We start from the raw sequence: 23,192 nt of genomic DNA on the forward strand, positions 1-23,192 counted from the left end.
GTGGTGCCACTGAACCTGCCAACTGCCGTGGCGTTTGTAACCGTGCGCGGACGTTACCGTTTGGCCCTTCCTCTTTTCTGCGGTCCAGTTTTCTTTGGAGATGTTTTTTTCTTAGATGTGCTATGGTGTTCCAAAATTGCCTTGACGCAATTCGTCCTGTTCAGCCCCTTCTTAAGACCCAACTCTCCCTTGGCGAACGCAACAAGTTCAGACGCGAGGTAGTGGTTTCGCAGTTCGAACTCGGTAATTTCCGGATCGTACAACTTCCGCCGTAATTCCCGCACGATCGCTTTGGGGATGACAGATGGATTTTCAAGCATAAACGTAGCGACGTTCTCGCTTGTTAGCAGTACCTCCTCGTTGTTTTCATTTTCTTGATCTCTCTCAGTATCCTCTTCTTCTTCAGCGTTGACTGCCTCGCAGCACTGCTCATATGAAGCTATGAGCCAATCCACCATGTCACTCTCTTTTGCTTCATTACCATATGAAGGTGGAAAAACAACATCGATGATGAAATCCTCTACTGCATTGGGGAGCTCAGCAGCCCTACCGCGTGCCGCCTCCAGCACCTCAGGTTTAACACCGCACGCCACCACGAGGGCGTCATTTTCTTTATGGCTTCTGCCATTCATCCATCCATCGATGGCGTCGATAAGAAACTGCTCGGATATTTTCACACTGCCGCTGCTAACCTTTTCGTTGCCATCCGTGTTGAGTGCGACGGCCTCCTGCAAACGCAACCGAGCCCACACCGGTAAAGCGCTGTCAACAACTTCGTCAAATTCCTGCAGTGACGGAGGCTTTAGAACCCCTTCACCAAATACGGTGGGAGTTTCATTGGGATCCCCCACCAATAGAAGCAACTGCTCCCGCTCCTTTTCATCAGCGAAGAGACGTGTGATGTTGGCGCGTAATGCGTGGAGGCCGCTGCGCAGGATGTTGTGCATCACAGTCCCGGCACCAACCGTCCGATCGGGGTTTATGAAGGTGCCGTCACTTTTTAAGTCATTTGCGTGGGAAAAACGCTGAAGGCCAACGACATCCAGAAAAGCAAGTAGTCGAAAGAGTGGGTTATCCTTCCATTTCTCTATCATTTACTTTTCCACCTCCACCTCCAGTTCAGAATCAATCCTACGAGTGTTTGAGTGTACAGCTCCAAAAAGGAAAGCGATATCAGGACAACAAATTGCTTCCTTTTACCTACTACTGGAGGGTTGGGTTTATGACGAACCCTCCCTCCCAATAGTTTTTTTAAAAAAAAGGTGGAGGCAAAAAAAAAAAAACCAGTAACAAAACCAACAAAAGTAATAAGGAGAAACAGAAGCACTTCGAAAGTCCCGGTTCTTTCTTTTCTTTTTCACACTACTTACACTATCAATGGGTGACGTTTACCAGTTGTGGTGCGTATGCGCAGAAGTTTCTCGGATAAAGGGGCGATGTTTCAAACTTTCTATTTGTTTTTTTTTACCTGTTTGTGTCGGAAAATGACCCTCACAAACACCTGTTCATTTAAACGCACTTAACGTGAACGGCAACGTCCTTGAATGGACACAAAACCAAAAACGAAAAGAAAGTAGAAGAGACCTTTAGCCATGTTTATAGAACACCAACAACTTTTGTCGTGGAACTCCCTTACTTCTCACTGAGGATACAGTATCATCCAAGGCTTCTTCTGTCTCACGGTCTTCTTTTATCTTTTTCTTTTATATTTGTTTCACCATAATAATGTGTATATTTCCTCAGTCCTCCTAACACAGCCTTTTCTTCACTCCACTTCACCTTTTTTTCATATATATATATATTTGTACGCATCTTTCCCCCCTTTTTCCAGTCACCACATGTGTTTAGTAATCTCACCCAAACGTATGTCTTGCCCATCCTGTGATTAGACAAAAACAAAAACAAAAAGAGAAGAGAAAAAAGACACCACCACCGCCAGCTGCTGCTACCATCCCAACAACAGCACGGAAGAAGATATTACGAATTGCGACTTATTTCTTCCGTTCTCAACGCAACCAATTGATAACGGTGCAGCGGATTGTGAAGCACAACTATTCGTCTAGACCGTGACGTCTCAGAACACATGTTAGCACTACCGTCGTTACAACCATCATTTGCTTTATCATTCCGAGAGACGCCTTCACGCTCTCGACATCGTTTCCGCTGCGTGACGAGCGGCTGGGTTGGGAACAACACCCCCGTCTTTTTGTCCCTCAGCATCGCGTTGCCTTGTGTGCATATCCTTGCCAAATCTACAAACCACTGCTTCGCTGCCACTTCCTTTCCATTGGGGCCCGTGTATATTCCACACACAGCGCCATAAAAGAGTGGAACCTCCATGTCATCACTTACACGTGTCTCCACCTTAATAGTTTTCCGAGGGCGTGAATGCAGGAGATCCGGAAGCAGAAGTGAATCGGGCGATACATTTGTCACCACACATTTCATGCGGAGCAGAACCGGTGACATGGGGATCGCCTGGCAGTTAACGATTGTTTCGGTAAGCTCAACCGGTGTATATTTTAAGCGGGTTAGCTGGGAAGTTGGTGGTGGGTTCGCTTCGTTATATTGGGGAGAGCACCGCATTCGTTAAACGTCTTCACATTAAATATGCGTTTCCCTAAAACGGACGAAACTAACAAACTTGGCGTCTTTAGTTTTATATTATTGTTGCTTTTGTTGTTGTTATTATTATTATTACTGTTGTTGCTGTGGTTCGACCCCCTCCCCCCGAAAAAAAAACAAAAAAGAGGTTAAAACACTTATTCAATTCCGTGAGTGGTACAACGGGCGTGCGTGAAGAAGGGGAGCGAAGGGAGATGGAGGGCGATGCGGTGATGAGTTCCACTGCAACACGGTACGGCTCTAAAGTGAGAAGAAGGAGAGAATTTGCATATTTAAAGTAACGCAAAAACACCAGCAACATATGTGAAGCAACAAGTTACAATGAGACATCCATGCGGAGATCAATACACTCAACAACAACACGTTATGAGGGGCTGGGAAGAGAAACTAAGCGGTACCAAACCACTTCCGACTGTAGGACTCACACATATTACCAAAAGGGAACACTTTCATATCCCTCCGCTCCTGCTAAGTGTTTCATGCTGAAGAGAGCTGCCAGGAACGTCTTGCGCTGCACCTTGCCATTCACATAACCAAAGAAGTAACTCACAATATCCCCAATTGTCACCTTATCCAAGTTACGTATTTGACGCAGCAGCGCATCGTCGGTTGCGCTCATGGGAATGACTGCTCCCACTTCGTCAAGGTCCCCCGACTCACTACAGCGCCGGCGCTTTTCAGCGTTAAGCATCGCCGTGGTTCCACAAAGTGCTGACCACACACTATCATACCGCTGTTGCGCGTTTGGATGATCGGCAACTTCCGATACCGCCAAAACCACGCGCAGCACTTCACGCAGTTGCATGTATTCACGAGCTACAGCAGCGGCTCTCTGCCAACACCGCTTCAAGAGTTTGTACTTTCCGTTGAGGGACTCGATATTGTCTGACTGCATGCGTGCCGTAAAGGAGGTTAAGAACCGCCTCGGGATTGTTCTGTTCGCTATTGTTTGCAGCACAACCCACCCTTGATCATGTTCCTCTTCCACGACAGTTGCCCGCAGTAAATCTCGCACGCTTTCAAGATCTGCGACCTCAGTGCACCACATGCGCTTCTTAACAGCCTGCAACGCCACTAAAAGACCCGTAAGTGCAAATCGTGAGTCCGCATTTTCTACGATGTCTGCGAACAAACGCAAATCCTGAATTACCTCTTCACATCGGTCTGTCACCCACTGGTATAGTTTTTCTTGTGAAATTACTTGGCTCGAGATGGCAGCTGTGTTCAACACATCATACTCATCCGAGACCCCAGCTCTCGCTGAAGAAAGAGGGACCGGTATGGAGTTTATGGCAGCGTACATTCGCAGTAGTGAGTCGTTGAAAAGGGTTTGCCTCAAAGTGTAAGGGTGCTGCAAATAAACACGCTCAGTGAAGTGTCTCCACAACACAATGTTTTCTGATGTGGTAAAGGCATGAAAGAAACAGTTGATTGTTCCTAGCGAGAGCACCTCGCGCACGGACATGAACTCCGCACAACGTAAAAGAACATCATACGGCAGGTCCTGAAAGCGGTGTCGCGTGGCCGAACTGCAAGACGACGATGGCCCCGGTTCATCAGGACATTCCTTTCCCTGGTTCTGTTGTTCAGCTATCATCGCATGCCCCTCCTCGTACGATAAGAACGGCACAACAACAATTAGAACAAATCTTTCAATAATAACAGGGAGAAACGGAGAAAGACAAAGGGAAGAAGGGATGCAATGGCGACCGCTGGCAAATGGACGATGCAACAGGCCTCTGTGAAGAAAATATTATAAGAAGTATATGCACACGTATGCGCACTTTCATTCGCTTGAAAAAGTACATACGCGACATAAGCACACACACACACACACACACACACACACACACATATTACGTATTCTCTTACTCGACAAACCTCTCATAACCCAAAGGAGGTGGCATAATAACGCAGCCTCTATCTCAGGCATTGTCAATGTGCTACGCGTATTAGTGTAACGCAAGAAAAGCACCAGAATCAAGGCCTTCCAACGTGTAATTCCCGTGTACCTTGTCCAGCTGTTCGCTCCGTATATAAGTTTTTATGAACTGCACATCCTTTTCCATCCAGATAGGTGTGGAAGGCGGTGAATTACAGCGCGGGAACACTTTTGCGGTATTCCCTCCGCACATGTTCCTTAACAATGCCTACACACACATACATGCACACACACGCTAAGACGTGAACCGAACTAAAGCAAGCAAACACATGGGGGAGAGGGAAAGACAAAAAAAGAAACGAATGTAAATGCGTACATGAAGTGCGGTTGAACAAGGTCGCATGTAGAAAGGGATACGTATACATACGCCGTCACGTATTTTAGGGCTTGTTACAAACACTTTGCCCCACCGCATTAACGCTGTCGGTAGCAGCACATTCACGAACGCCGTGTTAGTGTGTGTGTGTGTGTGTGGGAAGGGAAGCCTAAAAAGCAGTTGAGAGAGCATGCTGGTAGCAGATTTGATGTACCTTGTAATAATACGTACACATAAGCCAGCTGCGTATTCGTACAAGACAAAAAAAACGGAAGGGAAACCGCGTGCAAGGTGTTGATAACACATTCCTTCCTTTACCCGCCGTCACACCATGGACACATGGCAAGGCAAAGTGCTCGATCACAGCATATGAAGGATACTAATGTTGTTGTTGCTGTCGTTGGTGTTCGTGAACGAATGATGCCTAAACAGACAAATAAAGAAATATACAAACTCATTTATTAGAGGTTTCTACAACTACAAGGTGTTCTTGCCTACCGCTGCTCGCGATTTTCGTATGCCCAAAATGAAAGACAGTCAATCAAAAGAGCTACGAAAAGCCCCGCCTGTGGGGCCTTAACAAACTCTTCCCGCGTGATGCGTAGGGGCTCTGCGGTTGGAATGAGATCAAACACCTCCTGCACGACCGTCTCCCGCGATGGCATCTCCAGCCCGGCTTCAACCAGTTTGGAATGAGTTTCCCTAAAAAAAGAGTTGACGTGAACAGGTCTCAGGACGCCGCAACCCTCAATGTCTAGTATATTCCAGAAGAAAAGCGGTCGCTGACAGGCGGGGAGAAATTCCACGGCTATAACAAAGTCAACAAACTTCCTAAAATCTAACTCAGAACACGCCATCATTACGCTTGTTTCGAAGAATCTGTCAATGAAAAGAGAAGAAAGCGGGCCGACGCCGCGAGGGAGACCGTCATCTCTTACGGTGGGGAGGCCCTTTTTGTAAAGCTTCATGTTCGCAGCATTGAGAGTGCCTTGGTTGCGCGTGTCGAGGAGCAGAAACTTGTCATACAAGTGTGAGGTAATGGCTGCACTAAACCAATTGCGTGGCAGGTCTTCACGCATCAACTGTAAACTCACCCATTCATCCATTAGAGGGCTCTGCAAAAGTGCGTCAATGCGTATGGTGCCTCTCATACCAGGATCTAGAGCCCAAAATATGCGCCGACTCACTGCACAACAGTAAAAAGGTAAAATGTCGTTGCTGATGTCGCGGAGTGCATCAACTCGCGACACCAAATCCCGTACATAGCTCTCGAGCTCATCTTCCGTGAGGCGCCCATCATTGTTGGTATCCCACATGAGGAGCTCAGCCTCACATTTGACGAGTGACACCTGCTTTGCGAACCGTTGGTAAATATGTGCCACTTCCACGCCACCCGCATGAGAACGTGGACATGAAAGAAACAACTGCAACGACGGACGGGGCCTCTTTGCCACACCAACGTACATCACTTCATCCAACGGAGTGGTGTCGACGGGGCACTCCTGCTGGGCTGAGCGAACCGATATTTCCCGACACGGTGAAGTCTTGGGAGTTGGTTCGAAACGCTGCCCTTGCCAAACCTTAAGTTTGTTCATGATTTCTGTGAATTCCGAGATAGTAACCGTTTGCTTCGATTTATCTGCGGTGAGCAGTGACCACAGTTTTACCTGCATCTCGTCCAGTTGCTCAATATCTCTAAAGCGGAGATTGAGCTCAAACGCTTTGCTGGTGACTCTCAAGTGCTGCAACACATCCTCGGCGGAGGGATCACGTGTGCGGAGGTAAATTGCAGGGATGAATGATTTTTCTTCCGCCCTCCACGCCTTCTGCGCCTCCTTATTGATTCGTGCAACCTCCTGCCTCCGTGAATCGTCATCCACATCGCCAGACGTCGACGCATTGTTTGCCGCCCGCTTAAATGCCTTCACTAGCGCGGGATCCACCGTTGGTAACCCCTGTGATAGTGCCAACATCACCCACCTGCACTAATACAACTCAGCTACTTCACACGTCTCCACCCCGCTGATAAGGCAGGGGGGGGGGAAAGTAATATCGACACACCAAAACCAAAATGGCGTCAAGTGAACGCTGTCCGTCAAAAGGCTAACGGTAAGGATGAAGTGGTAGAGAAAGGGACCGGTTTTGTCATTGCCATTCACAGTGTTACTTTTAGAGATAGGTGAAAATGTTTCCTCCGAAAAAGAAAAAAAAAGAAGATCCCACACACTACCGCACAACCCTGGGAGAGGCGAATACCAAAACGCACCCGCCTTGTCATCCACATGAAATAACCAACATCACCCCTAGGAGGGGTTCCATTCACCCACATTTCAGCCCACGCTCCAGAGGTTATCGCACACATTCCATCAAATCGCGATCCACTTCAATGAGCATCGCTCTTCGGCGTGTTTCCTCAGAAACTCATGCGTTCGCTCAGCACAGATTCGATCCACGTATTCTCGTAGGAAGAATGGCGCCACCGCTGTAATGGGTATGAACAACAGTAACTGCCTTCGGAACAGATATTTCGTCCTCTCACGCTCCGCAGCAAGTCGTTGGAGTTGTTTTTGTGTTGCCACAACTGCTTCATCTGAGGCCCTACACCACGCCTGCAGTTCACTCACGTATTGATTAACATACGCGCCATACGGTGTGCCTACAACAGCGGTAGGAGCTATGCATCTAAGCGGTACGATGTTTGATGGCTGGTAGTACATTGTCTGTGCTGCAGCTGTTCTTTGAACCCGCAACAATTTGTTTGCTCTCGCCCATATATCTTTTCGCAACGCGAGGAGTGAACCCCCTAATGCCATCCTACAGTACGCAAACGATGAATGGATATCAAAGAGAGAGGGGAGAAAAAGGAGAGAGGAAAAAAACAACAACAACAGAAAATTCCCCTCTCCCCAAACAAAGCAAACCCACACTGCAGTGTTTACACGTAACTACATGTGTAATATGTTCGTCACAGAGGTGACATAAAGATCGCTCATCATAAAGTCGTAGAAGTTACAATGCATTTCCCATCAGTTGCACGAACTTGGGTGTGTACTAAGCCGATACCAAGAAAGGGGAAATGGACGGGTAGAGGAGGTGTGTGTGTGTGTGTGGAGGGAGGCAATCAGAGTTGTGTTAAGCTTTGATTCATCGTTTCACATCAGAAAAATAGATGCGTAAAATTTGGCATTTGGACATCATAGAAGCTTTGGAACTACTACGGAGCATATTTTTTCCTTTTTTTTTCTCGTGCAGGAAGTGAGCTTTGGTATTCAGCAGCTAAACTAACATGTGACAACCAATGAGCAGCCGAAAGGAGCAAGGTTCTCGTGCTACATTGTAAGATGTTACCGTGCCCCGCGTTCATTTCCCCATCGAGTTTCACGACGGCTTGCATATTCGCTTCGAACACATCAAAGAGTGAAGACCTCCCGCCCTAAAAACGATAAGAGGAAAGAGAGACCAAGCAATAGAAACAAAAAAAATAGGGCAAAGATAGCTTACGCACGCATGTGCCTCTAGGAACAGGAAATAACAGGTGGGGACGTGCTAAGACCGCGTAACATTTCGTTCCGCTTCTTACTTACAGTGAGTGCAGCTGTTCCCGGAATGGGGAGTCACGAGAAAAGGTAACAAAGCGACTACGGAGAACGCGTTTGGAGAAACAAACTTCGGGGTTGCGCAACCCCGCAAAACTGTAACCGAAACGCGCTTTTAGGTATCCGCACGGGTTCGCTTTCAAACATAGTCCCGGTTCATAACGATATTCATCTCATGCTTCCAATATTTCCTTCTTATGTCATCTTCAACGAATAGACGCCGTGCCAGCCGCAGTGCCTGGAGCTCAGCTTCCAGGAAGAACTTTACACAGTCGTCCGATTGCTGTTGCGCAAGTGCAGCGGCCTCCGCATCCCCCCCAGCGTAAACTTCTGGTGGAAGAGCGGCGGCCACATTCTCCCTATCACTCACTGTAAAGTAACAACGCCACATGTACTCAAGTATCGTAAACAAACAACGGTAACGTGCCGTGTACACTTGATGTGTATTGTCCAGCAAAAACTGAGAGCGACGTTTGCGAATAACGGAGATTGTCGCATCGTCGCGTCCCTCCCCGCCACTGCGGAACTCTTCTGCACGTGGCGTTATGACGTCGCTCAATACATTCACTTGACATAAGAGGAGGCGGAAGGTTTCAAGGAATGCTCCCCACCGGAGTTTGTCCCGTAAATTCATGTGACGAAGAGATGAGGAGCCCGCAACTTGGATGATCTCATCATCACGGAGGAAAACGTGTGGTGCATCTTCGTGTGAGGATAGACATAGATGAATTGCAACAGCTTGGTGCAAAACAGCAACGCAGCGTGCATGCACAAATGACGATTCGTTGCAGGGCTCGTAGGCACACCATTGAAGGGCGTAAAACATTTCACATTCGCACAGCCGTTTCAGTATCAACTTCGCCTCTTCCGTCTGTTGTGGCGGGATCACACGAATTAGTGGCACGATGAGGTCATGTTCAAATACGTAAAAACGATGGCACCATGCTGAGTTGTTCATGCAATCATGCAAAATGCGTTTCGCTGTACTCGTGAGCTCATCACTCAAGGGGCATTCCGGGATGATGGGCTGCAAGCACTTGTGTAGCCAATCTTCTTCTACCGTAAACGACCGAAAGGGTGCGGCGTGCAGTTCACTGTGTTTATCTTCAGTACCCTGATCTCCGCCTAATAATGAGTCCCACGAAGGTGGGTGGAGTAGGAAGGGAAACGAATGCACGAACCACGACCGGTACAACCATGCGTGATAGTTTTTGCTATCATCGTCCAATGCGGCGTCGCAAAATACCCGCTCATCGATGTCAGAAAACTGCATGTTATGACAAGTAAGAAGGTAACCGTCGAAAGCGCTTCGTGACCCCGTTACTGCGGAGTTTGCATGCATTAGAGCCTCTCGCAGCATTTCCCCCCGATGATGCCACGCTTGGAAGTTTTTGGGATTCATCAACGCAAAGCGCTCCATTGCCTTCAGCTCCCAACGTATCGCCCTCCACACGCTGTACTCCCCCGTTGGGCCCTGCACGTCGCATTGCGCCGGCAGCCACTCCTGAATGACCTTCGCAAGACTGTCACTCTTGTCGCCACAACATTGCTGGCCATTTTCCGCCATAAATGCATCTCGTGTGGATGTGAGAAGTCTCGAGGGCTGAAGAAAAACGTCGCGCCGGTCCTTCCATGCGGAATAGTGCGATGCGTTTTGCTGAATCACAAATGATGTCAGAAGCAGCCACTGCGGCGTGGAGGGACCAACGCGGGTACCCTTGAAGGTTACGCCAACGGCTCTATAAATTCCCATCACGTAATCGAACTTCTTCGAGAAGACGGCGGGAGTCATGTTGGGGTGTTTTATCAAAGGGGTCTCCTCTTTTGGGGTAACGCCTGGGAAGAGGGCCTGCAGCGCATTAATATCGGAAAGCAGCGCCAACCTCTCATCTTCTGAGTTCAATGATGACGACGAGTAAGTGGATGGTAGCGATGATGATTGGCGGCTTTCTTCACTACGCACCGCGCTCTTATTCATTTTGTGGCTGCACCTGTAGGTCCCAGAGGGAGTCCAGCGTCCCTCTTCTGCAAGTTTCTTTCCCTAAATAAATAAAGTACCAGCAACAAAAGAAAGGATTGGGGAGAGGGGGGGGGGGAGGAGGGTTAAAAAAAAAAAAAAGAGAAACGAACCAAAATGGTAACCCTCAGAAGTGAGGAGGGGAACAGCACAATAAGAATTCTAGATTTTCTTCGATATAAAAATAAAGACCGCAAACAACACACCAGCGGCAAAAAAAGAGGAAATCAAAAAAAAAAAAAGATCAAAAAAGTCAAATTACTCAAACCTGCACCGATTCCTTTCTTCGAGATATGAAAAAATGAGAAAGATAAAAGAAAGAAAAAATTGAATGCCGGGCAGTTGAGGGTGTGGGTCTCCCCAGCGCCCCTCAAGAAAAAAAAATAATGATCAAGCGAATACATTGACAGGGTCACTTTTCATAGTTCCACACAGGTCTTCTTTTTTTTCTTTTTTTCCTATTTTCCTCCCCGTTGAAAAGGAAGAAAAAAAAATGTACATGTATGTGTTGCATTCTTCTTCTTTTTTTTCCTCTCCATTTTTCTTTGGTTTCACTTCAAATTATTAATGTCGGTAGGTTTCGCGATCGAGCACCACGAGATGAGTGCAGACAGACAGGATCAAAGCCAGAAAAAAAAATGTTTAATCAAAGTTAAGGCTGTAATGAAAATGATAAAAATAGGAATAATAAAAAATGATCTTAATAAGTGGTAATGATTATCACCAACACAAATAGAAAATTAAAAATAAAAGAAAAGACACGGTGGCTCCGATATGTATCAAACGGAACTCCCGCTCGAAACGTGAGTTGTCTCCGGGAGGCAAAACAAAAAAAAAAAGAACACGGATGTCATTCCATGTGATATCAAATGAAAATAGGACTCCTTCTCTCATGCATATTTGTCTGAGACCTTTTATAATAACGTTTACACTGTAAAAAGCACATATACACACACATATATATATTTATATATTTGAAACGAAAGAAAAAAGCGGAAAGTAAACTAAACATAATTATACAAATATCACCCATGCTATTGCATCACATAAACCACACGTGGGAGTGACACGCCACCCATCTTCTCTTTTCTTCCTTCTTCAATCACATTCCTTCACTTTTTTTATTTTTTTTTCTCCCTAACAAGTGCTAATAGGCGGTTATTTCGCGTTCAGAAGAGTGCAATAACAAATAGTATTAAATATAGTTGTATTGGCAATTATCATCACTTTCTATTTATCTGCTTCCACTCCCCTCCTTATTTTACTTATTCCTTTACTTAATTTAATGTGGCTTCACACCGACTCACCGCTAATATCTATTTTAAACTATGCAGTACCCCCTTCTCCCCATTTCTTCTTCTTATTTTTGTTTTCTCGTTCCATACCTTTTGCAGCTGCCCCTTTCACCGCTTTCATATTACTTCAATTTTTCTTAAATTCATATTTGTGAAACCCATTGAGTTCTTAACTACACCTTCACAACCTTTCATCATTTTGTTTGTTTGTTTCACGCGGCACCCGCCAGCGTTCCCCCTGTTCATTTATATGATACGGTAAAGATAAAAATCCCTTGAATGAGGGTTTACGTTGTGCACATATATTTATATTTATATATGCCGTTGTGCCATTTCCCGACACCTGCGCGAAGGCACGGCTGTACATCTGCCAGCAGCAGTAATAATAATGCACAATGCGGGAAGGAATGATTAATGACGCTCCAACGGGCACTAGACGAGTTTAGCATAGAAGTCATTACCCTTGTCGTCCACAATAATGAATGCGGGGAAGTTCACAACCTCAATGCGCCATACGGCTTCCATACCCAGCTCTGGATATTCCACAACTTCAACCTTCTTGATGTTGTCCCTCGCAAGGATGGCCGCGGGGCCGCCAATACTTCCAAGGTAAAATCCACCGTACTTCTTGCAAGCGTCGGTAACGACTTTAGAGCGGTTCCCTTTTGCAAGGGTGACGAAACTGCCGCCCGCAGCCATGAATGGTGCCACGTAGGAATCCATTCGACCAGCGGTGGTAGGTCCAAAGGAACCGGACGCCATTCCCTTGGGAGTCTTTGCAGGCCCCGCGTAGTAAATCGGGTGATCCTTCATGTACTGCGGTAGTGGCTCATCGGCATTAAGTCGTTCCATGATCTTTGCGTGTGCGATGTCACGCGCCACGATAAGGGGACCAGTGAGGCTCAGCCGCGTTGTCACGGGGTATTGAGTAAGTAACTCACGAATCTTACTCATTGGCTGGTGGAGGTCCACTTCAACAGTGCCGTTCCCGAGGGACGTGAGTGGCACATCGGGAAGGTATTTGGCCGGGTCCCGCACGAGTTTCTCCAGGAACACACCTTCAGATGTTATCTTTCCTAGAATTTGACGGTCTGCACTGCAGGAGACGCCCAAACCAACAGGGCATGAAGCACCATGGCGCGGTAGTCGAATGACACGGATCTGATGGGCGAAGTATTTTCCACCAAACTGCGCACCAATACCAAGATTACGCGTCATCTCCAGTATGATTTCTTCCCATTCAATGTCGCGGAAGGCCCTGCCGCTTTTGTTTCCAGTTGTCGGCAGGGAGTCGTAGTAGCGACAGGAGGCAAGTTTTACCGTTTTCATCGTCATTTCCGCGCTGGTGCCCCCGATGACAAGTGCAATGTGATAAGGAGGGCAAGCTGAAGTGCCGAGAGTTTTCAGTTTTTCTTCAACAAAGGCGCGGAGAGACTTCGGGTTTAGGAGAGCTTTCGTTTGCTGGTAGAGAAACGCCTTGTTGGCACTGCCACCGCCCTTTGCGACGAAGAGGAAATGATACTCATTTCCGGGCACGGCCATCAGATCCATTTGCGCCGGCAGATTGTCGCCTGTATTTGCTTCCTTGAACATATCCAAGGCAGCAGTCTGGCTGTAGCGGAGGTTGCGACTCACGTAGCATTTCCAGATGCCATGGGACAGATATTTCTCGTCTTCACCCCCCGTCCAACACAGCTCACCGCGCTTCCCCAATACAATGGCAGTACCCGTATCTTGACAGGCGGGAAGGATGCGGCCAGCAGCGACGCAGGCATTTTGCAGTAGCGTTGTAGCGACGAAGCGGTCATTATCAGTTGCCTCAGGGTCGTCAAGAACACGGCGCCAGCCGGAGAGATGATCTTCGCGGAAGTAGTGATGCACGTCGGTGAAAGCGTGTTGCGCAAGTACGGTTAAGGCGGTGGGATCGACGCTCAACACTTTACGGCCCATTACCTCGATTTCCTTTACGTAATCTCCGGGAATATTGTAGTATTCTGTCTTGTCATGGTGTGGATCGGAGGGTTGAAAGATGGGTTCGTAATGGAACTCTGTGGTAATGGGAAGAGTTTCCTCGATATCGTCAACACCATGGCAGTTCTCGCCAAGCTCACAGTTTTCGCAGAGACTCATCACTTACTTAATCCTCACCCTATCTTGCACGTACACGTATGTACTCGCGATATGTTTATTCCTTTTTTTTAAAAAAAAACTCTTTCCTACCTTGTACCTATGGCTTTCGTTCGGGTGAATCTCAGCCCCCTTCTCTTACTTTTTCTCTAAGTCTTTGCCCCTTACCTCTTTTTTTGAAAAAGTTTTCTTTGTCAGGTGGCGGGTTGTAATATTACTTTCAATTTTTGTTTTTCTTGATAAATTAACTCCTTCCAACCCGTCGCACGTGGGGTGTGCCGTGGCCAAAACAGCGACAGCAGAAGTGTTGGAGGCGGGGTGATAAAAAGAAGTGAGAGAAGAGAAGGCAACAAAAATGAGGCAAAGCAAACGGAAAGAGTTGCAGCCACCACGCCGCAAGAGGGATTCTCTTGTCTTTTAGTTCTCAATATGTATTTCTCATTCTCGTGCAGTTGTTTTCTTTTTTTCTTTTTAAGCCACACAGATGCGGAGCTGATGGTTCAAGCGCTGTTCCTTTCACCTACATCGCACCTTACCGTCCGTTCCCCGGCAGTGGGGAAGCAACACCAAGCAAACCAATGGAAAAAAAGTAAAGGAAAAACGCACACTTTATTATCTAACATGACTCACATATCCTTTTCCATTAAAATACTAAACATGGTACAAAAAAAAAAAAGAAGAAAGACACGCATTCTCCACCAAGAACGGAGATCAGCTAATGTAAGCGTCAGCAACTTCCAATACGGGTTGGAATGGCGGTGCGTTAGTCAATGTACGGGACGCGGAGCAGCTCTGGCAGTCGCTCCACGATCTCGTGTCGCACCTCCTGCAAGTTTTGTAAATCCGCCAGGCAGGCCTCAGCCACTTGAAGGAAATCACGGCGCGCCGCCGGATGGGCGTTGCAAATGGCTTCCAGTGATACCGCCGTGCGGTTGTACAACTCCGCTGTGAGTTCTGCCACTTCCGCAATGGACCCCACCGAATCCTTTCCCGCGATTGCGTTGATGGTCTCGACCGCCAACCGCTTTGCGCTTGAAACCATCACTCTCTCGGCCCTTTCCTGATCGTGCCAGTGCGTGTTGGCCGCGACAACCGAGCGATGGTAGTCGTCTTTCTTGCCTTCGCCAATCGTTGTGCTGCTATCATTGTCTGTAAGTATGCAACTTAATTGGATATTCCTATTCTCACGCTCTAGCTTAATAATTCGTTCATCCCTAGTGGCAATTACTCGTTGCAACTCCAGCAACTCCTGGAGTAGTTTAGTATTATTCCTTTTGAGCTCCCTATTTTTGCGTGAAAGCGTCTCTGTGCCCAATACCTGATTCCTAAGGGCCTCATTGTTCATACTCCTCTGTTCATTTACGAAAGCAACTGCTGTGTGGATGCCATCTGACACCTCATGAAGAAGTCCCCCAAGTTGCGTCTTCCACGAGCCCGTCATCGCTTCTCTAAGCGACCACGCCTCCTCCTTTAACGCAGCCGCATCACGCAGAAGTTCCTTAAGAGACCGTCTCCACACTGCCACTGCGCCCAGCCTCCGTTGGACTAGCTCATCCAGGCAATCATGATTTTCAGTCCGAATGAGGTGAAGCAACAGAAGCTCAGTGACAGGTGCCTCGGATTCAAGGGAACTGGTGCTTGGCAGTGAATTGAGCACAACCGCCAGCATTCTAAGAATCAAATTCTGCTGATGCTGTTTTCTTGCTACTTGCAGCGAATTCGTTTCCTCAGCCTCTCTCGCATCGTACACTGCTTGTTTTCGGCGCTCACAGACGTACTTCATCCACAAAACGAGGCACCCCCCGAGGCGCACCCTGGGTACTACTCTTTCCAACAATCGCGCTATATGCACCGCGCGCCGTCTTGCAAGACGCTCCTCGATCCCCTTTTGCTCACTGAGTTTCTCTGTGCCGTCGAGGAGCTTCTGGTTGACCTGGTTTAGCCGATCCACCTCTTTCGTGAGTTTTTTAATCAGAGAGGAGTGCCGGTCGGTGCAGCGCGCCACCTCATCCCTAAGCGTTTCTTTTTCACTCTGCAGTAGCGCCACCTTCGCGGTTAACATCACCAACCGATCGCTGACGCTACCCTTCCAGCTGCTCTTATCGCTTGTTTCAGCTGCATGACGGTTGAGCACTTTCTTCAACTCCTTTGTGTGTCTTGCGAGCGATTGTATCATGTCCCTGTCGCACGGCGGTGTGTGTAAATGGGTGGGGCCAACATGTGTGCCGTCAAGGACGGTTAATAGTTCCGCACACGCGCCATGTAGCCCCAGAAATTCTTCGGCGGTCCGACGTACACCGCGCAGGAGAGTGCGTAAGATTTCGCTGCATCGCATGGCGTCATCATCATTACCTCCGACCGGTATGTTTTCGTGACGGGAAGCTACTACTTTCGATGTCTGCTCATCCACAACACCCACCTTCTGTTCCACCGTTGTTAGTTCCCACCGTCGCAACATAGCGGCCACGCTTGAGCGACCCTCGGTCTCCACGCCATTATCGTACAGTGTGCTAACGTGATTCAAGCCCTTCATGAGTGACACACACTCGGCTTCTACCATCTGCAATCCCTTAAGCTTATTTTGCAGCTGAACAACCATGTCATGCATACAAAACTTGCCGGTATCATTTGCTTTCATCGCCGTCTTTGCTTCCATAACGGCCCTGCCGAGCTCCTCACACATCGTCAAGAGGCGGGTTCCCTCAGGGAAGCGCGCCACAGACGAGTTAATGCCATTATTCTCGCCCAAAAATTCCTCACCATCGTAAGTGCCGCCGCTGAGTGCAACTACAGAGCGTCGGATAACGCTTCGAAGTTCCTTCAACTCAATGTCTTTGAGGTTGATACAATCACGTACCGCGTTTATAATCGGCTCAGCCCGTTTCATCGGGTAATGTAAGTAGTCGCTGGTGTTTCGCGATATTGACAGTTGCGGCCTCTCTAAGGAATTCAACCTGCTGTCATTACAACTTTCACTGCTTACGCTGGCACAGCTTTCCCTTCCACTGCCTATTGCAGACAAATCAAAAATTAGCTGCTGCAACTCGTTGTACACCGTCTCATAGGCGTCAACTGCCTCCTTTTGCTGCTCATGTAGACCCTGCACCATCTTCACGAGGCCACTGTACGACACAAATCGCGATGTTTCAGTAGATGCATCACCAGTGGAGGGTACTTTGCTTTGCACGTCCTGCGCTGACATTTTGGGTGGCGGCCTGGTGCTAAGGAGGATATGACGTATCTTCGAGAGGGCGTCAGAGGCTACCTCGCTCTCATACCGCAACAATGCTGCCAGTTCACACACCTTTACACCTGTCAGTTCCTCTTTGGCATCTATGGTGGTGGTGTCCCGCTGATGTTGGGCAGTCATTGAACACCAGCTCTGGATCAGCCCCACGGCTTGCTCCGCTGCTTCAGCGAGAACATGCACTTGCTCCCTTGTGCAGTTGGCAGTCTTCTGCTGGTTACTCATATATTCATCAGCCTCTTGCTGTCTCTCGTACAAACATTTTAGAGCATCATCCACGTTCTCGAGAACGGCGACAGTTGAGGGCACTCCGTTCATCAGTGTGTCCCCATGTGACAGCTGATCCTTTAGAAGTTCAAGTGTTTCCCAGTCCACAAAGGAGCCCCCCGTCACGTTATGGCGATGAGGTTCACGACTCTGCTCCGGTGTTGGCGTTTGGTTGAAATTGTTCACCCTCCCACGGAATAAGTTAGGTGGGGAACACTTTTGAGATATCGCTAAAATATTTTCCCCAGTGCTCTGCAGAACGTTTCGCATGTACTTTGTCAGGGTCGAGCTGCTGTGCAACTCATCCATCAACTCATCGAATGTACCATCCAATTTAGAGATGTGCTGACAGACGGACTGAACAACGTCACTTAAAGTTCCCGAACCTTCGTTTTCCATTGGAAGTACACTTCGCAATTCGCTCACGGCTTTGTGTACATCCGTGGCCGCGGCCCGCAACAACTGCAGCGATTCTTCATCCCCAACACTATCCGATAAAACATTTTGCCCCTTCTCTGCCTGTGGTGCCACTCCTTGAGAGTTGGTTTCTGCCCAGGATGATACATGTAGCAAACTAACAGCTTCTCTAACGGCCTGACGATAGTTCTCCAGCTCACGAAATTGGCGGTTGCGGTGCGCCTCCATATTCGTTAAGAGCGATTTAAAGGCCTCCTCACGCTCCTGTTGTCCTTCGCAATGCTGTTCCATCATTTCAATATCAGTGAGTAACTTCTCATTCTGTTGGGTAAGCTCGTACAACCTCCGTGCAAGTCTTTCCTCCCGTTGCTGATGGACGAAACATCGCCATTGGTGGAAGCTGCAGAGGAGTTGCCTTTCCCTCGTCTTATTCTTCAATAGTTCCGTGTTAGTGCAACGACGCTGGCGAATCCGCCTAAGCCACTCGCGCCACTGTTGGAAGTAGCGGACGCCCAAGTTAACGAAGTCTTGGTTAGTGGGAAATACAACAATGCGTGGTAGTCCTTCGAACCCTAACGAACCGGCTAAATGGCGCCGCGTATTGTAAAACCAACGCAAAAAATGCGTCACGACTAGCCTCCTAACAGCGTTGTGCTTTAACAAAGTGGCACATCGTCCTAGGTGTTTTTTTCGTTTACCCTTTTCCACATGCCGCTGAAGTTTGACGAAGTACCTGCTCATGAGGAGCAGGTCAGCCTGCTTGCGGACACCGCTCAGCACAATCATACTATCTTCTTGTTTTTCTCGCAAAATCATTACTTCACCCATTATATACAGCTTCTATATATCTATATATTCAGTCGCTCTCCTACAATTCCCTCTTTTGCTTGTTCCTCAACCGCCTAAAAAAAAAACGGATGCGCCTCCTAGTGCGAATACTTTGCACACGCATACAAACACTGTGACAGTACAGATACACCTTGGCGGCTGTTTCACCAGTTATGCACAAAACAAGGTGGACAAACCCTTTCTTGCGCCTGACCAGAGGGATTGGACATAGGTAAAAAGATAAGGAAAAAAGTATATATATATATATATATATATATATATATATATATATGAAAGTGGACAATGATGACACAAACATATTCGGGTGAAGTGAAGACGTAAGGGAAGTAATGGGCCAAATGCAACCCATTCCCCTTCCCTTGATGGACAGCTGCTCCTTCTTTCCTCTTTTCCCACTTGTACTTCAGGGTTAAAGCAGAGAGCTGCAGCATGTGGTCGGTTAAGACGCCCACGCACACATACATAAGTACGTATGAAAGCACAGAAGGAAACCTAGCCCCATGCACAAAGAAAAATAGAACAATACGGCAGCTGATCGTTAACGACAACAACAACAACCACTCCGTAATTAAATGTGAAGAGAAAATAAATGCCATGAAACAAAAGAAAAAAAAAACTGTGCCACCACCCACGCTAACAACGGTGCATGTCTTGCAAAACGAGTAACAATGATCCATCATACGGCATTACTCAAATAATGGCGGTGAGAGTTGTAGCGATATGTGTTGGTAATCCACCGGCCGTGTCGCACATGCGGTTCAAGTGCCGCAGCCGCTCTTCACTGTTTATCCATCCATCTGATGAAAACTTCTGGCAACGGCGGATGAGGAAACACATCGGAATGAGCAATAACTCGGGCTCCTCACCAACGATAAGTATTTTGTCCAACGCTGCCCGAAGGAAAAATGATGAGAAGTGCTCAAACGTCAGAAGTCCCGACTCCTGTAAATCATACACGGAACGTTGAAGCACCTCAGCAGCGCTCCAACCATCAGCAGTAAAAACACACACGTTACTCCTTTGACCCTTTTCTGAATCTGCTGCATGGCTGACTGTCTTTGCATTCAGCAACAGCTTAGCGACGCGCAGTAGAAACCCAGCAGCGACAGATGGGGTTAACTGGTGGGATCCGACCAAGTGAACCACAGCGGACGGAAGCAGGCACAATGGTGCGGGGGTTCCACCACTAAACCAATCCGCCACAATGCCTGCCCGCTCGTACCAATCTGTAATGTGCACAATTTTAGAATGAAGTACAAGCTGGAGGAGTGTACCGTGAATAGGACTTGAGTGAAGGTACTCTGTGACTGAATGGGCGGTGAGATCACCTTTCTTCAAGGCTCTGTATCTCCTTACAGCTTCCGCTTCCCAATCGCTGAGCGGAAAGTTCGCAGCTGCGTGTCCGCCGCACGTGCTTCCAGGAGAAGTGGCACCTCGCAACACTTCACCACCCTGCACGTTTCTCATAGCGTGAGTGCCATCTGATCGTGGGCCACCCTTCTCGGGCAGTAATTGGTTCCAACTCGGCACGGTTGCGATTTGCATCCTGCGGCCTTGCGTGGGCTGGCGACCGCAGAAAATAAAGAGAACTTTATGGTCCCCGGTGATATTATCTTTGGTTACCCCCCCTTTTCTACGAATGCGCCCTGAGAGGGAAAAGAGGAGTGATATTAGGGTTACAAAACCGAATTATTTTCGAAGACAGTCACAGCAAAGGAAACACCTTCGTGTGCGCCATATGACCAAGGATATGGAGAGCAAATGTGGCTTGAAGAGAGCAGTGAAGGAGGTACCTCCTCCATGTCAACCAGATATAACGACGGTAACGTCGATGGGAGGTGCCGGCCGCGCTGTCAAATTCTTTTGTGCTATGGAAGCGCTGCGAAGCGCAGATGCCTCACTTTGTGCATAGACAAACAAGTTTAAGGGTCCTACAACACCTTCTTCTCGTCGCATTACAGCCACAGACGATAAATTGCGCCAGCACTCTGCGCATGGGAACGCTACCCCACTGCAAGATGCATCAGCATCACTGACTTCACCACTGCCCTTGTGCACTTCACCGCTGCAGACGTGGCCGCATGCAGCAGACACGTCTCCTTCCGAAGGTGTGGAACAAGTCACAGCACACAAGTACACGTCGTTGATGGAGGTGTAGCAATGCCCGCTCGCGGCTGCCACCCCGAGCGCATTTTGCTCGGCACATCCTCTAAGAATCCCCTTCAGTGTCTTTCCAGCGTTAAACGAGCGATGAAGGGCGTAATTCACACCTGTAGCACAAAGTTCATTTCCTGAATTCAACCCCAGTGAGGGTGAACAACGGGTTTGGCTTCGACCCCCAACAACAGAACATGCGACAAACGTCCCCTTGCCACTGAGAGATTCCGTAACCCCTGTCACCAGCTGGCACAACCTCCATAAGTGATGCTGTTGATGGGGACGGAGTGAAGAAAGACGCCGTATGTGTATGTTATCAGTGGTTAAGGCGTGCGGCGCTGCGTGCCGCTGTTGCACAGAGGTACACGAATGTGGTGTCCATATCCTCGCCATGGCATCAACGACGCGACACATCAACAATAGCTAAACATGCAGCACAACATGTGGCGTTAAATGAAGAAGCACACATATTCACCAAGGTTGTTCATGAACACGGTATTTGTGAGAGAAGTGATTCAGCATGTGGTGATTATGTGTAGAGAAAGATATTGGCTCGTGACACGAATACACACGCAAGGAACAAAGCTCATTAACATTCCTCACCCTCGTTATTCCACATTATGTGGCTTATGTCAGTGGTTTCTTCCATACTTTACTTATGAACTGGAAACTGGTGCTGAAAATATGGGGCCAGAACCTAACTCCTACTTCTTCAGCACCTTCTCTCGCTAAACCGGTAGTTACTCCATATGGGTCACCCGCAGCCGCCAGCCGCTGCTTCAGCAGCCCTACCTGCGTGCCGCTAAGTATCACTATTGGAGACACCTGCGCTTCTAACCCCACCTCGTGCTCGTAACAAAATGGCGAGCATAAAACTGCCTCACCCCCGTATCGTTCCATTGTTTCTGCGTCTGCATTAACGGAGTGCATCATTTCCTGGACGATCCCTTCATTTTGTTGATAAGTGAAGGAACAAGTGCAATACACCAGGGTTCCACCGGGGTTTAGCTGAGCATAACCGTTTGTGAGGAGTTGAAGCTGAAGCTGTTGTAGGGGAGACACCTTCCTCACCTCTGCGTTCGCAAATTCGTTACCATCTGGGAGACTCAAGTTTAGTCGCTGCATGCGCTGTTCATTGTTGATTGCCTGAGACGCAACATCCGCATCGCCGTCATGTCCTGCAAATGGCCTCTTTGTGCCACCTCCCAGAAACATGTGGGCAAGTGAGCCGTCGTGAGAACACTCGGCATCAACAAGCACGCGGTCAAACCCATAGTGTTTCTGATTGGCACTTTCACCACTCTGAACAAGGCGCTTTCTGGCTTCGTCACATGTGAAAACAAGTGCTACCTGGTCGTCTTCGTCCCGCGTGACCGTGCCATCTGATGAGTCAGCAGCTCCACCGGCCCGCCGCTTCTTCATATACCGCAGCCGCCGCTCTTCTAAGGCCGTCAGTCCGTCGGTGTTGGATTTTCCACGATAAAGTTTAGCTGCCTGTGCCACTGCGACTGCAGTACGGAGCGCGAACGACGTTCCGTCCGCGACAAACAAGCACACGTTGTTGGCCCTGTGTTTCTTCATCACAGAGCGAGCAGCGAACAACCGGTCCAGGTTGATATCCGTACCGACAGCACTCCCTTCTTCCCCGATGGCGTCTGCTATGAAACTCAACTTCATTCCAGGCGAGCAACACACGTCCCAAACAGTTTCGCCTCGTCTTGGACGGAGCGCCACCACTGCTGCAATGGAGGCTGCATCCATCGCAGAAACGACTCCACTCCGGTAAAGCTCGAGTTGGCTCACCGCAGTGTCGCGTGGAAGGGCCAAACAATACGGCCGGGGGAGCCACTCCACCTCGTAGACACAACCCGTAGGACCACCGACAGCAGTTGAGAGCTCGTGTATAACATCGCTCGGCACCCGAGAGCCTTGATCACATGAACAAGGTAATATTCTCTGTTGTGCATCACTTGGTCGTATCCGTACATAGCGTGGCATGCGCGGCAGCAGTTCCCTTAGGTCATGAAATAGCTGCGGGGGCAACCGATGAGCACGACAGTAGTTGATGAACTCTTCCGTGAAGGAGCTGGGGTAGTTTTGAGACGCATCATCACTCATAAGCAATCCGTACTACGCACCCTGACTCTTGCAAAGAACAAAAGCGTGGAGGCGAAAGAGCATACGAAAGAAAGGATAAGCAGTAAAGTCGCATGAGCTGAACCAATGGACAGTGAGAAGGAGGCAACGCCTATGGTACCGCGCGCATGAGTGATATGGTTAACGGTTAGGCGCATCCCACGACCTTCCGTACGCTCAACTCCAATAAACTCACTTTGC

General features: G+C 48.4%; 11 protein-coding genes across 11 annotated transcripts, besides 4 other annotated features; all 11 read right to left on the minus strand.

The window, feature by feature from the left end:
- Positions 1-23,192: part of a sequence feature (sequence corresponds to BAC RPCI93-26J7) that runs on past both edges of the window.
- Tb927.3.4440 (hypothetical protein, conserved) lies at positions 54-1,094 on the minus strand (the record flags this gene model as incomplete). The annotated part of the gene is made up of 1 exon (XM_838943.1): positions 54-1,094. One exon carries the CDS (start codon positions 1,092-1,094, stop codon positions 54-56), a length of 1,041 nt encoding a protein of 346 aa, XP_844036.1.
- On the minus strand, positions 1,978-2,586 carry Tb927.3.4450 (hypothetical protein, conserved; the record flags this gene model as incomplete). The annotated part of the gene is made up of 1 exon (XM_838944.1): positions 1,978-2,586. The coding sequence occupies one exon, from the start codon at positions 2,584-2,586 to the stop codon at positions 1,978-1,980; it is 609 nt and encodes a 202-aa protein (XP_844037.1).
- Positions 2,665-2,717: a microsatellite.
- Positions 3,056-4,222, minus strand: Tb927.3.4460 (hypothetical protein, conserved; the record flags this gene model as incomplete). The annotated part of the gene is made up of 1 exon (XM_838945.1): positions 3,056-4,222. The coding sequence occupies one exon, from the start codon at positions 4,220-4,222 to the stop codon at positions 3,056-3,058; it is 1,167 nt and encodes a 388-aa protein (XP_844038.1).
- Positions 4,446-4,479: a microsatellite.
- On the minus strand, positions 5,378-6,856 carry Tb927.3.4470 (hypothetical protein, conserved; the record flags this gene model as incomplete). Its single annotated transcript, XM_838946.1, has 1 exon — positions 5,378-6,856. The coding sequence occupies one exon, from the start codon at positions 6,854-6,856 to the stop codon at positions 5,378-5,380; it is 1,479 nt and encodes a 492-aa protein (XP_844039.1).
- Tb927.3.4480 (hypothetical protein, conserved) lies at positions 7,250-7,696 on the minus strand (the record flags this gene model as incomplete). The annotated part of the gene is made up of 1 exon (XM_838947.1): positions 7,250-7,696. One exon carries the CDS (start codon positions 7,694-7,696, stop codon positions 7,250-7,252), a length of 447 nt encoding a protein of 148 aa, XP_844040.1.
- Tb927.3.4490 (protein farnesyltransferase alpha subunit, putative) lies at positions 8,619-10,457 on the minus strand (the record flags this gene model as incomplete). The annotated part of the gene is made up of 1 exon (XM_838948.1): positions 8,619-10,457. The coding sequence occupies one exon, from the start codon at positions 10,455-10,457 to the stop codon at positions 8,619-8,621; it is 1,839 nt and encodes a 612-aa protein (XP_844041.1).
- Tb927.3.4500 (fumarate hydratase, putative) lies at positions 12,224-13,921 on the minus strand (the record flags this gene model as incomplete). The annotated part of the gene is made up of 1 exon (XM_838949.1): positions 12,224-13,921. One exon carries the CDS (start codon positions 13,919-13,921, stop codon positions 12,224-12,226), a length of 1,698 nt encoding a protein of 565 aa, XP_844042.1.
- Positions 14,682-18,677, minus strand: Tb927.3.4510 (hypothetical protein, conserved; the record flags this gene model as incomplete). Its single annotated transcript, XM_838950.1, has 1 exon — positions 14,682-18,677. One exon carries the CDS (start codon positions 18,675-18,677, stop codon positions 14,682-14,684), a length of 3,996 nt encoding a protein of 1,331 aa, XP_844043.1.
- Positions 18,931-18,969: a microsatellite.
- Tb927.3.4520 (hypothetical protein, conserved) lies at positions 19,389-20,243 on the minus strand (the record flags this gene model as incomplete). The annotated part of the gene is made up of 1 exon (XM_838951.1): positions 19,389-20,243. One exon carries the CDS (start codon positions 20,241-20,243, stop codon positions 19,389-19,391), a length of 855 nt encoding a protein of 284 aa, XP_844044.1.
- On the minus strand, positions 20,502-21,269 carry Tb927.3.4530 (hypothetical protein, conserved; the record flags this gene model as incomplete). Its single annotated transcript, XM_838952.1, has 1 exon — positions 20,502-21,269. The coding sequence occupies one exon, from the start codon at positions 21,267-21,269 to the stop codon at positions 20,502-20,504; it is 768 nt and encodes a 255-aa protein (XP_844045.1).
- Tb927.3.4540 (hypothetical protein, conserved) lies at positions 21,483-22,973 on the minus strand (the record flags this gene model as incomplete). The annotated part of the gene is made up of 1 exon (XM_838953.1): positions 21,483-22,973. The coding sequence occupies one exon, from the start codon at positions 22,971-22,973 to the stop codon at positions 21,483-21,485; it is 1,491 nt and encodes a 496-aa protein (XP_844046.1).

This window comes from Trypanosoma brucei, chromosome 3, assembly GCF_000002445.2.
Source record: "Trypanosoma brucei brucei TREU927 chromosome 3, complete sequence".
Classification (NCBI taxonomy): domain Eukaryota; phylum Euglenozoa; class Kinetoplastea; order Trypanosomatida; family Trypanosomatidae; genus Trypanosoma; species Trypanosoma brucei.